This window comes from Lethenteron reissneri, chromosome 37, assembly GCF_015708825.2.
Source record: "Lethenteron reissneri isolate LAM-NWPU_2019-01 chromosome 37, ASM1570882v1, whole genome shotgun sequence".
Classification (NCBI taxonomy): domain Eukaryota; kingdom Metazoa; phylum Chordata; class Hyperoartia; order Petromyzontiformes; family Petromyzontidae; genus Lethenteron; species Lethenteron reissneri.
Window position 1 is genome coordinate 542,417 of NC_083815.1, and position 14,487 is coordinate 556,903.

Genomic DNA, 14,487 nt, shown 5'->3' on the forward strand with positions numbered 1-14,487 from the left:
CAGATGGATGATCCAGCAGTCACCAAATTCACTCCAGCCACTCGCTCACCCGCGGTCAGTTGCCTCCATATCACCCCTCGATCGCTACTGCCATCGATTCCTTCACACATGTTGAGAAGGTCTACGAGACTGACTGGTCTGTCTCATCCACAGTGTTCACATTCACTCGCTCACCCACCCACACTGAAGGACAAAACACTTCTCTCTCTCTGCTCCTTTCCTCGCACCGCTCCACTTCGACATTACCTCCTCCTCCTCCCATTGTCTCTGTTCCCCAAGCTCTTATAACAAACAACCTCTCTTAATTCGAGCAACGTGTTCACTTTCATCGATGACAGCTTTGATCGCGTGCTGCCTGTGGCTGATTGCTTGATATGTTGCGACTTTGGGCCTGTCCTCGGCGTTTGGGAAAAGGACACGCGCGCGTGCCCTGCGTCCCTTGCGGGTGAAACATGCAGAGCAACCTCTGGGCTGCAGCATCCAACAGCTGAGCAACGCATTGCACTTCCGCAAGGCAATGCGCTCCATGTGTTTCACGACCGTTATTGGCCATCACCCCCTCACCACCACCACCACCGGTCCACACAGAGCCCGTTGGAAACTTTCGACAATCAATTCTCTCGGTAGTGAAAGTACGAGTCTCGCGAAACTGGCGCTCACATACACACCACACACCACACACCCGCACACCACACACCCTCACATCCACACTCCACACACCCACACACCACACACCCACACTCCACACACCCACACACCACACACCCACACATCCACACACCCACACACCACACACCCTCACATCCACACTCCACACACCCACACACCACACACCCACACATCCACACACCCACACACCCACACATCCACACACCCACACATCCACACATCCACACATCACACACCCACACATCCACACACCCACACACCCACACACCACACCCACACATCCACACACCCACACACCACACATTACACACCACACATCCACACACCAGACACCCTCACATCCACACACCACACACCCACACATATCCATATTCGCACACAAAGACAAAGATACCCCGTATAGCCTTTAACAGACTGTTAGGGCAAGTGCTGTTAACGAGAACCTATGAATGCCGGCACGGCAAGTTAGGGGTGGGTGGCAAACACCACGCCCCGTCGCTTTTGTCTCCCCAGTGATGATAATTACACACTACACCAGGTACGCATAGGGGAGGCCCATGACCGGTTCAGATAATAATCGTCACCGGTGTTGGCCGTGAGCGGGAATCGAACTTGGGTCGCTGGGCTCGTAGCGCAGCGCGTGGTGCCGCCTCGTGTGCCGTGGCGGGCTTCAAAGGTGATCGATCAAGGCACTTGCTCCTACATTGTGGGAACGCTATACGGGGGGACCTTTGGCTTTAACATACACACACAGACTCATATTACACTCATATACTCGCGTACATACACACGGCTAGAGAAGGTAATGGTGAATATTGAAACAGGTTCTCACATATACTCTCACACACCGCACTTACCCACCCCTACACTAACGCACACTCGCGCTTACACACATTCACTTCAAATCAACACACACAGCCACACGCACACGCTCAGCCGTACAACACATTTGCAAGCACTCCGAGGCAACTACGCTCACCAGTCCCCACGCACTCGCCAGCTGCATTCAGCAGCCGTCACTGGGCACCAGTAGTGGAGGACACCCACGGAGCGAGAGAATATTCGTCAGCCACTGCGCGTCAAAGCGTTTCAACGGCAGTGCTGCCGATACATCTGCGCCACGGCTTCATTTCTCACCGAGTATTTCCAGGGTCGCTGGTCGACTGGACTAGGCACGTGCCTAGTAGCCACAATCCATAGCGAGAGGTATTGTGGATGTGGAGTTCCGGGTGCGGTCGTCACCCGGACAAACCCGGCTGAAATTATTCGGTCGTGGCTAAGCACGCCGACAGCGCCGTGAGAACGACTTTCTTCACGAGCGCCCACATCCACCTGCCGCACATGGTCACGAGTGGGCCACGTGTGCGGGGCAACGCACACGCTCAGTGGTCGCAGCCTGGGGCTGCACGAGGGGCCGGACAAAATAATTATTTGTGCATCAAACATTTTTGATGTTTTAAAGGTTTGTCTGTGTTGCTCATTATTTACAAATGGGTAACTATTAATATTCTAGATTTGAATTTTTCGTGACTGCAAGGATTCATACTCTTTGGTTTTTTCGGTAAAGTCACGTAGGAAAAAAATAAAATAAAACAACTAAGTTCAATCACGACGTTTCGGGCGCAACACAAACGTCCTTCTTCAGGTGGGGACAACGTAGCGAAAGCACAACCGCTTAAGTGTGTCTAAGAGATGGCTGTGACGAGGAATCATATAGTCGCGGGGGATGGAGGGAGGGGAGGGGCCATGGTGAGTGTGGGGGCGGGCTGTGGACTGGGAGGCTACGATGTGAGGAACGGGGTGGGCGCAACGTACGGAGTTCAAACTGAAGCTTTGTGATGCCGGGGGCGGAAGTAGATAAGGAAGCTAAGATTAAGCAGCCTTTTGTTATGCTGCCGGGGGGGGGGGGGGGTAAATTGCGCAAGCTGAAAACAACGTGTGGTAATGGTGATGGTAGTGTGTGAAGCTGGGGGTAACACACTGGGGATATGGCTATGATTATGAAAATCAATCTAAACTGGCTGTCTAGCAGTAGACTGCACGGCAGCTAAAGTGTTAACTTGGTTAATTACATCCTTCCAATGATTGCTCAATTTGAATCCATCATCTCGGTTGAAGTGACGTCTATGTTCGTATATCTGAAAAATTAGAAAGGCGCAAGTTAAACTTGCACGCTCGAAATAGCGTGTGGCAATGGTGATGGTAGTGTTTGAAGCTGGGAGTAGAAGACTGTGAATATGGATATGAATATAAATATAAACTGGCTGTCTAGCAACGATGTGACAGCCAGAAGAAGGACGCTTGAGTTGCGTCCGAAACGTCGTGATTTAATTTAGTTGTTTTCATTTATTTGATTTGATTGCTTACCTACGTGACTTTACCTAAAAAACCAAAGAGTAACTATTAATATGCTTTTGATATATATGTGTAGTGGCATCGCGGGATGTCACTGGGTAATGTCGGCCCGAGAGAGGCGCGGCGTGCGGTGTAACGACATCGCGGACACCTCAAGGATGTGGGTGCAGTACCGGCCCTAGAGGGGCTCCGTGAGCGCTGATTGATAGCGCTGGATGGCACCACGCTTGGCGTGCAGTGCTGGCCCCTACAGGATAGGGTGTGGGAGTGCCGGCCATGGGAATGGGGTTACTAAGGGCCGTGGCACTCTGGTTGACCCCAGAGGACACGTGACCGGTTAAGTCTACACAAGGGCCCCAAGTGAGGGCTAGGGGTGGTCACGTGTCAGGGTCGAGATCCTGCTCGAGGATTCTGGAAGGTGGTCGTGGCCAAGGGCAGAGCCAGCCACGCCACAGAGGATATAAGCCGGGTCCCCCAGAGGGACCAGCGCTGTTGTTCATCCTGAAGAAACCTTCTTCTGCATCCTACAGAGTCTCCAACACGTGGACCGGGACCCAAGCTGTGGTCCGGTCGGTTGTAGCAAGTTACGGTGTAATTAGTGTACTTAGCCTGGTGGTCACCACCATCGGTTTATATTCTTTTAAGGGGCAGTGACCCCGTGTGTTGGTGTTAATAAATGTGTTGCCTCCAAAGAGTATGTCTACGACTCAGTTGAACTCACTACAACTGGTGTTGGAAGTGGCCAAACGTTATTTTAGTAAGCTAGCCGTCTTAGGTTATGTTTACGTGAAGCAGACTATGCACCAGGATGTCGGACGATGAGGAAGACGAACTCATCCCTCAACAGCTCCGTGGATGGTGACCCCGGAGAAAGGAAGTGAGGCACCATCGGTGGAGCAGCGCGTCAACCGACCACACGACAGCTCACCGCCATCGGGTAGGGAGCGCCGTACAGCACACTCCTGCCTCACAAAACTCCTTCAAGCCGCGGCGTCCATCGTTCCACCGTGAGGAGCCAGTGGTGGAAGAGAGAACAACGGAGCTGCGCGGGACAGAAAATCCCACCACCATTTTCTTGCCAACAGGGAACCTCTGTGGCGCAGCCCACACATGCGGCCGCCATTTTGATGGAGGAGCGGAGCGAGGAGCCCGCCAAATCTGTGGCTGTGTCAAGTTCGCCTGTGGACATTCCTTCTCTCCGGCGATGACTACCCTTCGTTATAGAATTCACAGCCACCGGAGGTGACTGGGTGACCTTCAAGCAGCGGTTCAAGATGAACATCGACTTGGTGGGGTGGACAGAGGCGCTGAGAGCGCTGCCCGCCGTACTTGACGACGACGCCTCAGCGGCGTTTCTCACCATCCCGCCGTTGGAGAGGGCCACGCTACGTCAAGCCTTTGACCAAATGGCGGCGATCTACGATCCGCCGTCAAATGTGCGCCATAAGTTCACTGTGTGAATTCATTCCACCTCCACTACGCAGGGGCCGAGTATGAGATGTGTCCGGCAAGCTGAGGTGTGTACCCGCTGAGGTTGGTCCTCAGTGGAGTAATTTGATGCCGTCCTCAGGTGCTGCGCGTCTAACGTCCCCCAAGCCCCCACTTGTGCCGTATCCGCTGAATTCGGGAGAGGAGAGCCCGTCCACCCGGCCAACTGCTCTTCGTGTAAAGCCGGGTTCGACGGGACATTTGCAAATTCCCCCCGGGACCTCCAGGGAGAGGGAGCCCACCTCCTCTGGGGGCCCGGCCACAAGGACTCGATCAAAGACTCTTCGGTTTTCTTGATTCCCATACACACATGCTCCCACAACGTCAGTTGGTTGTCGCACTCGGCAAGCCGTATCGGTTATTGGCTGAACCTCGCCTTTATTGTGCTTGTGGGTGTTGTTACACGGTGAGGGGGGGAAATGCTGGTGATGGAGGGGGTCCCGAGCATTCTCGTTTTACTGCGGTTTATTTTTTTTATCTCTCTTCCTTTGTTGCCTATTGTTGTGCTGTACTTTCGTCCCCTTTCCCCAATAGTTACTGTATATTTGTAGATAGTGTCCATATTGTATAGGTAGGTTGGGGTATTTATTTGTGGAGCCACACATTGGGGTTTTGTTCACTTTATTCACTTTGTTCGTTGCTAAAGGGGGAGTTAACAGGCGGTATGGCTGAGTGCTAGAAAGGGGGGGGGGGGATGATGTAGTGACATCGCGGGGTGTCACTGGGTAATGCCGGCTCTAGAGAGGCACGGCGTGCGGTGTATTGACACAGGAGGCCCCTTCTCCAATATCAGTGCCTCACGTTGTGCCTAGCTGACGGACGCTGGATTCGTCTTGCGCAGGAGGAACATCCCAAGACATGTCGACCGTTTTGTGGCTGTCTTGTCAAACTCGCTGAATAAGCGCAGGAACGTGGAACGCCGCCGTCTTGCCGCGTTATGCTCAGAATTACGATTGCAGCGAGTGAACATATCTCCGGATGGTATAATAAAGGAATACATCCCTACGAATATTACAGCCTGTAGGTGTCTGGAAGCAGGGAACCCACGAGGGTGCGTGTCAGGCGGGCAAGAGGAGGCCGATAAGGCGGAGGCCCAAGCGGATCTCCCGGGGGGTCGTTCGTGCTGTCACTCTCTGGGCGAATGTGCGACTACGTGAAGAAGATGAGGCGGTGACCTTGAACAGAAATCCACGCCATGACTGGGTGTGCGTGATGAGGTGGTGATAAGGCACAAACCTGCCACTGTAGAACACTTCATGCTGTGTATGCGTCTGAGTCATGAGGGGACGAGAAAATCGAAGTACCCCCACTCTGCACATTCCACTCTCTCTCTCTCTCTTCCCGTGGGATACCTTCCCGTTAATTCCTGCGTGAGACGTTATTCCTCCGATAAAAAAAAACAGGTGTTGCTGTGTCTCCACTTATGATTGCTACTGAAGTATTGTTGGGGTGTTAATTATTATCGTTGGGGGTTGGGTGACTCAGATAAAAAATTTAAAACCTGCAGCACGTGTGAGAATGCTCTGGATACGCACCCACATGCACCCGTGGGTGACAGTGAACAGAGCAGTCTCCAGCTGTGATCCACCCAGACTTAGGCCTGCTGTGAAGAAGGGCCATTTTCCAAAGTTTTGCCTATTACATTTGTTTTCTTCTGTATGTCATGTTTTTATTGACACGAAATGTGTTGAGTTGTTGTTGGAATGTGTGCTTGTCCACCACTGCCAATGCGGTGTCACCAAATGGCACGAGTGGTCAACATCACCGAGGGGACGAGAAGCCATCCAACGGAGGCGGCGCTCGCCTCGTCCCTCAGCCGCTCGCCCACGCCGCTGTCGTCCGCCTGCGATTCTCCCGAAAGCAGGAGGCGATGCGCACGCCCGAGTCCACAGCCCCTGTCACGATGCCTCTGCACCATATCGCGATCAACAAGCTGATGCGGTTGATGGCGTGACCATCACCCGCATCAGAACATCAACAGGCTGATGCTGCACACATCCCCTTTGTTAATGGAACATTAAAAGCAAGTGGCCATGCAACCCACTGTAGTCTGCTCTCCTTCGGTTGAGGAGGATCAGCAAAACTACACAAATTCTGCCTCCTTGAAGCCCTCTCGTGGCCAGCAGACGTTGTCAACATTGGCATTTAGCTCGTGAACATATTTCCATCATGCGCCAGAATAGAAGGGATCATCCAGGTGAAACATTGTAAAAATAACTTTAAATATCCGTTGACACTTTCGTAATTAGCGCACTGCACTGAGTAGCATCATGTAGAGGTGACGTCATATCCAGACGAACACGGCTGCGCTGGGTGGCACCGGGAGGGGGGCCGGTTGCCGATTCCGGCATTGGAGTGGTCTCCACGAGTTAGGCAACCAAGGGGACGAGAAGACCTAAGGCCAGAGAGTGGTGGGGGAGACGGTCAGGGCAGATCGTGGAGATCGCTGCGACTCTCTACTGTGTAGCAGCAGCAGCAGCTGCGCCATCTGGCGGATGGCAGAACGCGGTGGTGGAGGGGAGGTGGTGGTGGTGGCATCATCAACGGTTTTGATGTCTCGATCGTTCGATTTCTGTGTACAGACACTGTGCACGACTTCGTGACAGTGCGCTATTTCACAGTGACACTGATACAGCGACGTTGTAATATCATATCGAAGGTGAATATTTAATCATTTCTCACATCCAGCACACAAGATGTATACAGAATATCAATGCAATGTTCTGCGCAAAGCTCCATCACATGGGATGTAAATTTAGATTCTGTGCTGTCTGCTGTGACGAGGTCCCCGGCTACTCAGCACTGCACCCTGTAATCGGTTTGTAAAACGATAACCCGTAAACCGGTAACCCGCAAACCGGTAACCGTTTACATAATCAATTACCGGCTCAGAAAGTCAGGAACCAGTGGTCGATTGCATTAAAATGGAGTCGCGAATCCACCGATTTCTGCGAGCGAGCGAACGTTCAAACTGCACGGCGAAGAAGGCAATGCAAGGTACAGGCGCAACACTGAAAGTGCTCGCTCACGCCACTGCTGGCAGAAGGGCCTCCACTCGGAACAGCTCTATAGGGTACTTGGTATCTCTTCCGCACTGATTGGCGTGTTGAAAGAGTTGGGGGCACCCACACTTTACCCCACCGCGCAGCCTGCCAAGTGAATCTACTGTGGTATGGACAGAGGCGAGATGGAAGCGAACCGGTGACCCATGCATTGCAAGTACAGTGCGCTGACCATCACACCACGGCAGGTCCAACACATTACGTACATCGGGATATTTGCATATGTGCGGCAAAGCAGTTTCTTGTCATGCAGTTACCGCTGAAGCAAAGCAAACGATTTGAGCCACCCACCCCTCCTCGTGTCGCCCCCCTTCCCTCGTCGCAGCAGCGTCAGCTGCTCTCCGTGATGGAAACATCACCGCAGCCGCTGTCCCTATTGATTTTATTCTCCTAAGTGCTGAAGAGCCCCCCACCCCTCGACACCATCCCCTCGCACCCCCAGCACCCCGGCTGCGTAACCACCCACTCCAACATCTCCACGTGCACGCGAGCCCTCCGCGCCACCTGCAGCGCAGCCCATGGAGCACAGCACAAGGGCCGCATGTGTTTGTAGCCGGAGCATTAAGCATGGGATACATCTTCTTGGCAAATGCGCGTGGGAATCCACAGTTCACGGCATTGGATACCCCGGAGACACCCTGTGCGAGGGAAGGGTCGACTGTGAAACCATTGTGAAACGTCATTGTGAAGATGCATCAGCTCCCAGTGAAGGAGATGCATCATCACCCAATGAAGGAGATGCATCATCAATGAAGGAGATGCATCATCACTCAATGAAGGAGATGCATCATCACTCAATGAAGGAGATGCATCATCAATGAAGGAGATGCATCATCACTCAATGAAGGAGATGCATCATCAATGAAGGAGATGCATCAACACCCAATGAAGGAGATGCATCAACACCCAATGAAGGAGATGCATCAACACCCAATGAAGGAGATGCATCAACACCCAATGAAGGAGATGCATCAACACCCAATGAAGGAGATGCATCATCAATGAAGGAGATGCATCAACACCCAATGAAGGAGATGCATCAACACCCAATGAAGGAGATGCATCAACACCCAATGAAGGAGATGCATCATCACTCAATGAAGGAGATGCATCATCAATGAAGGAGATGCATCAACACCCAATGAAGGAGATGCATCAACACCCAATGAAGGAGATGCATCAACACCCAGTGAAGGAGATGCATCATCAATGAAGGAGATGCATCAACACCCAATGAAGGAGATGCATCATCACCCAATGAAGGAGATGCATCATCAATGAAGGAGATGCATCAACACCCAATGAAGGAGATGTATCAACACCCAATGAAGGAGATGCATCAACACCCAATGAGGGAGATGCATCATCAATGAAGGAGATGCATCAACACCCAATGAAGGAGATGCATCAACACCCAATGAAAGAGATGCATCAACACCCAATGAAGGAGATGCATCATCACTCAATGAAGGAGATGCATCATCAATGAAGGAGATGCATCAACACCCAATGAAGGAGATGCATCAACACCCAATGAAGGAGATGCATCAACACCCAGTGAAGGAGATGCATCATCAATGAAGGAGATGCATCAACACCCAATGAAGGAGATGCATCATCACCCAATGAAGGAGATGCATCAACACCCAATGAAGGAGATGCATCAACACCCAATGAAGGAGATGCATCATCACTCAATGAAGGAGATGCATCATCAATGAAGGAGATGCATCAACACCAAATGAAGGAGATGCATCAACACCCAATGAAGGAGATGCATCAACACCCAATGAAGGAGATGCATCATCACCCAATGAAGGAGATGCATCATCACCCAATGAAGGAGATGCATTAACACCCAATGAAGGAGATGCATCATCAATGAAGGAGATGCATCATCACCCAATGAAGGAGATGCATCAACACCCAATGAAGGAGATGCATCATCAATGAAGGAGATGCATCATCACCCAATGAAGGAGATGCATCAGCGCCCAGTAAAGGAGATGCATCATCAATGAAGGAGATGCATCATCACCCAATGAAGGAGATGCATCAACACCCAATGAAGGAGATGCATCATCAATGAAGGAGATGCATCATCACCCAATGAAGGAGATGCATTAACACCCAATGAAGGAGATGCATCATCAATGAAGGAGATGCATCATCACCCAATGAAGGAGATGCATCAACACCCAATGAAGGAGATGCATCATCAATGAAGGAGATGCATCATCACCCAATGAAGGAGATGCATCAGCGCCCAGTAAAGGAGATGCATCAACACCCAATGAAGGAGATGCATCATCACCCAATGAAGGAGATGCATTGGGACCCAGTTTAGAAGATGCATCATCACCCAATGAAGGAGATGCATCAGCGCCCAGTGAAGCGAGGCGCACAAGCTGCTGCTGCTGCTGCTGCGAGTGTAAACGCAGCAGCAGCTTGGTAGCAATGAGCATGGGACGCCTGACGGCGAGAGGGAAGGGGCCCCTCCAGGGACTGTTTAACCTCACACACGAACACACGAACACACGGTGTATAAATACATACACACATGTGTAATTGTACATGCACGTCACAGTTCCCCCGTGTGCACATCATCGCAGCTCCGCCTGGGTCTGCACCGTCCGCGCGGGCTGTGATGCCTTCATTGGCTCTGCAGAATCTCAAGAGATTCGCAACGCTGAGCCGAGGCTGTCCATGCGGTCAGCGCCCCTAATGACATTACGCGCGCTGACGCCCGGCGCTCGGGCAAGGATGCGATGCACCCCCCGGGGTCTCGCTAAAGGTGGATGGGTGGGGAAGAGCGATGATCCGCAGTGAAGGCAAAAACCAGAGCCCAGCTCCATCCAATAATAGAACCGACGCTGAGAGCACGAAGCTTAATTAAGCGCGTAACGAGCACTGTACGAAGGAAAGACGCCACGTCACACAGATACACAAAGACAAATGTCCCCCGTATAGCCGTTAACAGACTGTTGGGACAAATTATGTCAGCAAACACCTATAACGGCCGGCACGGCACACGAGTCGGTGGGTGGCCAATACCAAGCCCGCCGCCTTTGTCTCCCCAATGCTGATGTTCACACACCGGCACTCATTTAAGGCTAAGTCGACCTTCGGGAGGCCCACGACCGTTTCAAATATTCGCCAGTTATTGGTCGTGAATGAGAATCGAACTCTGGTCGCCGAGTTTATAGCGCAGTGTGATAATACACGGCCGTTCCCCACGTATAGACACGCACATACATACACACAGACACACACACAAGACAATGATCCCTCGTGTATTCTGAAGGCCGGCATAACACACGGGGTGTTGGGGGGGGTGAGGGGGGGTGGCCACAGGACGCCCGGCCACCTTTGTCTCCCTAGTGGCTATGTTTAAACATCGCACCAGCTACTCATTTGAGGCTGAGTCGACCTAGGGGAGGCCCTAGACTGGTTCAGATAATCGTCACTGGTATTGGCCGTGAGCTGGAATCGAACTGGAATTCTTAGCACAGCAACGCTGACTAACCGCTCCACACAAACACGGGGGGGGGGGGGTGGCTGGCGCCTCCTCGTTTGTACACGCGGCCCACAAGGACGGTATCAAATCAAGCACGTATGGTAGTCACCCGTGTCATAGTAAGCCCTGTCAGTCGCCCGTGTCATAGTAAGCCCTACCAGTCGCCCTTGGTGATAGTAAACCCTGTTGGTAGCCCGTGTGGTAGTAAGCCCTGTCAGTCGCCCTTGGTGATAGTAAACCCTGTCGGTCGCCCGTGTGGTAGCAAGCGCTGCCGCGCATTGCAGGGGAAGGGTTGCGAAATCAGCATCCCGGGTGAACAACAGCACCTTCAGGCCGCGCCGTGAATTCGTTCAGCACCCACCGCGCGGACAGTTCCCGGGTCTCACCGATACGAGATCTGTTTGCGGATGGCGAGATGCGGGAAGCGGCTCTCCAGGGACGTCCCGGCCTCCTCCCCCGGGCTCGCACCGCCCGCAGCCGCGGCGGCGGCCACCCTCATCACCGCGTCCGCCTCTCCTCGATCGGCGGGCGCGGCCGACGCCGAGTCTCTGCCCCGCGCCTCAGCCATGGCTGTCGGGGCCTCGCCTTGCCGCGCTGCAGTCGGCTCGCCCAGCGAGGCGGCGGCTGGGCTGCGTGTCTGCGCGGCGGCGAGATCTCACGTCCCCTCGCTGGCTACGCCTCTCTCTCGCGGCGCGCTCATGGTTGGTGACGGAGCTGCGCGCTGCCGCCGCCAGCTGACACCGCGGATCCGCGGCGAGGCGTGCGACGCGCATGCGCCTCCCCCCGCCGCGTCGCCCCGCCGCTCCTGATCTTGGGGGCGACTTCGTGAGTGGAGCGGGGGGGGGGCACCGAGATGACGCTCGACAAAGGACGGGGAAGTTTGGTGCGAGGTGTCAAAGTAGGGGACGGTGAATATGCGAGCGACTGGCCAATGCGTGAGCGATCCCATAATTCTGCCTGCAAGACAGTTGTTCACCCCATAAGCACCAAATTATTCGCCCCAATCAGCGTGGGCATCCCCAATCGGAAACTGAAAGGAACGGAATAAGCGAACCCAGCGGCACGGAATACTCGTGTCAGAAAACTCATGAATGAAACCCTCCAACGTATCCCTCGTCTTCGTATGGCAGCACATCCTATGCTGTTGCCTGTACATGGTTTTGAGACGTGGCCACATTCGGACTGTGATAGCGAGGTCGAGACGTCACCGTGGCCAGACACGGCACCTCCTCGCCACCAATGCTCTCCACTCTCCGCCAGAACCCACGGCTGCTGCTGCTGCACAGGAAGACACGCAGCGACCGCCAATATCTGCCACGGCAGTCTCACGCCATCTTCCCTGTAGGTCTTCCCATCTGCTTGGTCGCCCAGCTCGTGGAGACCTCTCCAGTGCCGTCCTCCCATCTTGCACACGCGTCCCACCCAGGGCAGCCGTTCCTGCCTCATCACACCCACACCACTCACCTTGTCACGTTCTCTTGTGGACTTCTCCATTGCTGGATGTTGAACTTCTGTCACACCGTACGTAGTCAACCGTTCAAATCTCATACACCTGGGTTCGAATGCCATCAATTTATATTGAAGCTGCCGAGTTGAGGTTCAGATCTCTGATCCGTACATTCAGATCGCACTCATTGTATTCGCGAAGCCCTCTGCATACGATCTCCATTAGCTACATGGACAGTCCGTTTGTCAATCCACTGCTGGATGATGGCCTCCCCGCACCGTGAGGGTAATATGGCCATACTTCACCATGCCAGAAAGAGCGGGTTGAGGGCTGCAAGGCCCGGGATTTTACTGCACTGCCCTCTACAGCCCGAAACGCTCACTACAACCGCTTTATGCACGGCACTCACCAATCTAAGCACGATCCAGGCTCAACTTAGCTGAGCTTGCGAGATTTGACGGGATCGGACACATTCCGGATGATTTGTGGGGAAGTCAACACTGGTCGTCCTGTGGATAGAATCACCCCCGACATAGAAATGATGAATTTCCACGACTGGCTCAGGGCCATACTAAGTTATCAATGCTACGATCCTCACTGCACGACACCTGTCATGACGCAACAGCGGCATTGCGTACCCAGTGCCAAACAACAGCGGCGCACTGGCTACTGGGTTTCAAGGCTACTCACGTCCCCACGGAAACTCTTTATTTAGGAGGGTCCAGCACTGAGACGTTATGGCCAAATACAAGTTTACATTTTAACTGGTGTTGCACCTCCGATTAGCACGGTTGGCTGTGTACGGTGCAAAAGAAGTTCAACATACATAGGTGCTGTTTTGTTGCAACGGGAGGAAATCGGAGAACGCACAGGAAAATCATGAAAAGCAGGGGGAGAACATACAAACTCCATACAGACGGCGCCCGAGTCTAGAATCGAACTTGGGTCCTTCCTGGCGGTGAGGCAAGAGTGTCACCACTGATCCACCCTGATGCCCCGATGTGCCACATTAACCGGGATTGTTGTGTATCCATACGTCACACTGGTCAGTGCAGGTTAGCTAGTCAGGTCCTGAATAGGGCTGGTGGTGCCACAGGAGGAGGATCTCTCGGATGTCGCGAAACTCCCCTCCAGGGGGCATCAAGAGCGCTCCTCCGTCACCTCGCTCGCCAGGGGATGGCGGTACAGCACACGTTGTGTCTCCACTGGCTCCGTTTGCATGAGATCGAGTGTTTCCCCCTTGCATGCGTGGGGTTTCTCCGAGTACTCCGGTTCCCTCGCACAAGTAAACGTTGCTGTAATGTATTGGCCGATAACACCTTCGTATATAGAGGACAGCAGAGATTGGGTAGTAATTGTGGCTGCTGCTGCTGCCTTCCTGCTCATCTGTGGTTGCTCCTCCTTGCGCCTCTAAGAGAGCGAGGAGCGGATACCGTGCGCTGCGTCACAAGCCGAGATGAGAATGTAAATCAGCGTTTGCCGTTATTGGCGACTGCACCGTACATGGCGGTGAATCCCCTGCACCCAGAGTAGCCAGGGCCACGACTCAAACACCCTTCTACCTTCACACGCAGCGTTCTCCGTTTCCAGAGCCCATCCAAAAGTCTTCCCGGCGAACGCCTCCTCCTTCTCATCACAGCCCCCCCCCCACCCAGCCCCCCGTGACGGACACCACGAGGTCCTCCTCTGAGCGAGCTGTCTCTGTCGAGTCAAGCGGCGCACGAGGCGATCGCCTGCGACGCCGCGTCGATGGCAGGGGACCGCGCGCGTTGCAGAGCTCGTTACGTGAGCGAGAGTGAAGGAGTGAAGGGAATGAGTGAAGGGAATGAGTGAAGGAGTGAAGGGAATGAGTGAAGGGAATGAGTGAAGGGAGGGAGTGAAGGGAGGGGCTGGTCAACGTGCTCGTCGGCTATGCCAAGCTCGCCATTTACAGGGCGAGGAAGGTGGCT

General features: G+C 53.5%; 1 protein-coding gene across 2 annotated transcripts in view; it reads right to left on the reverse strand.

Moving 5' to 3' along the window:
• Positions 1 to 11,852, reverse strand: part of LOC133351328 (diacylglycerol kinase zeta-like) — a 46,380-nt gene extending 34,528 nt beyond the window's left edge. For both annotated transcript variants that reach the window (XM_061566432.1, XM_061566431.1), the window contains exon 1: positions 11,478 to 11,852. In XM_061566432.1, the coding sequence (XP_061422416.1) occupies positions 11,478 to 11,659 (182 nt within the window). In that variant the 5' untranslated portion in view covers positions 11,660 to 11,852. The remainder of the gene's footprint in view (positions 1 to 11,477) is intronic.
• Positions 11,853 to 14,487: the final 2,635 nt, after the last annotated feature.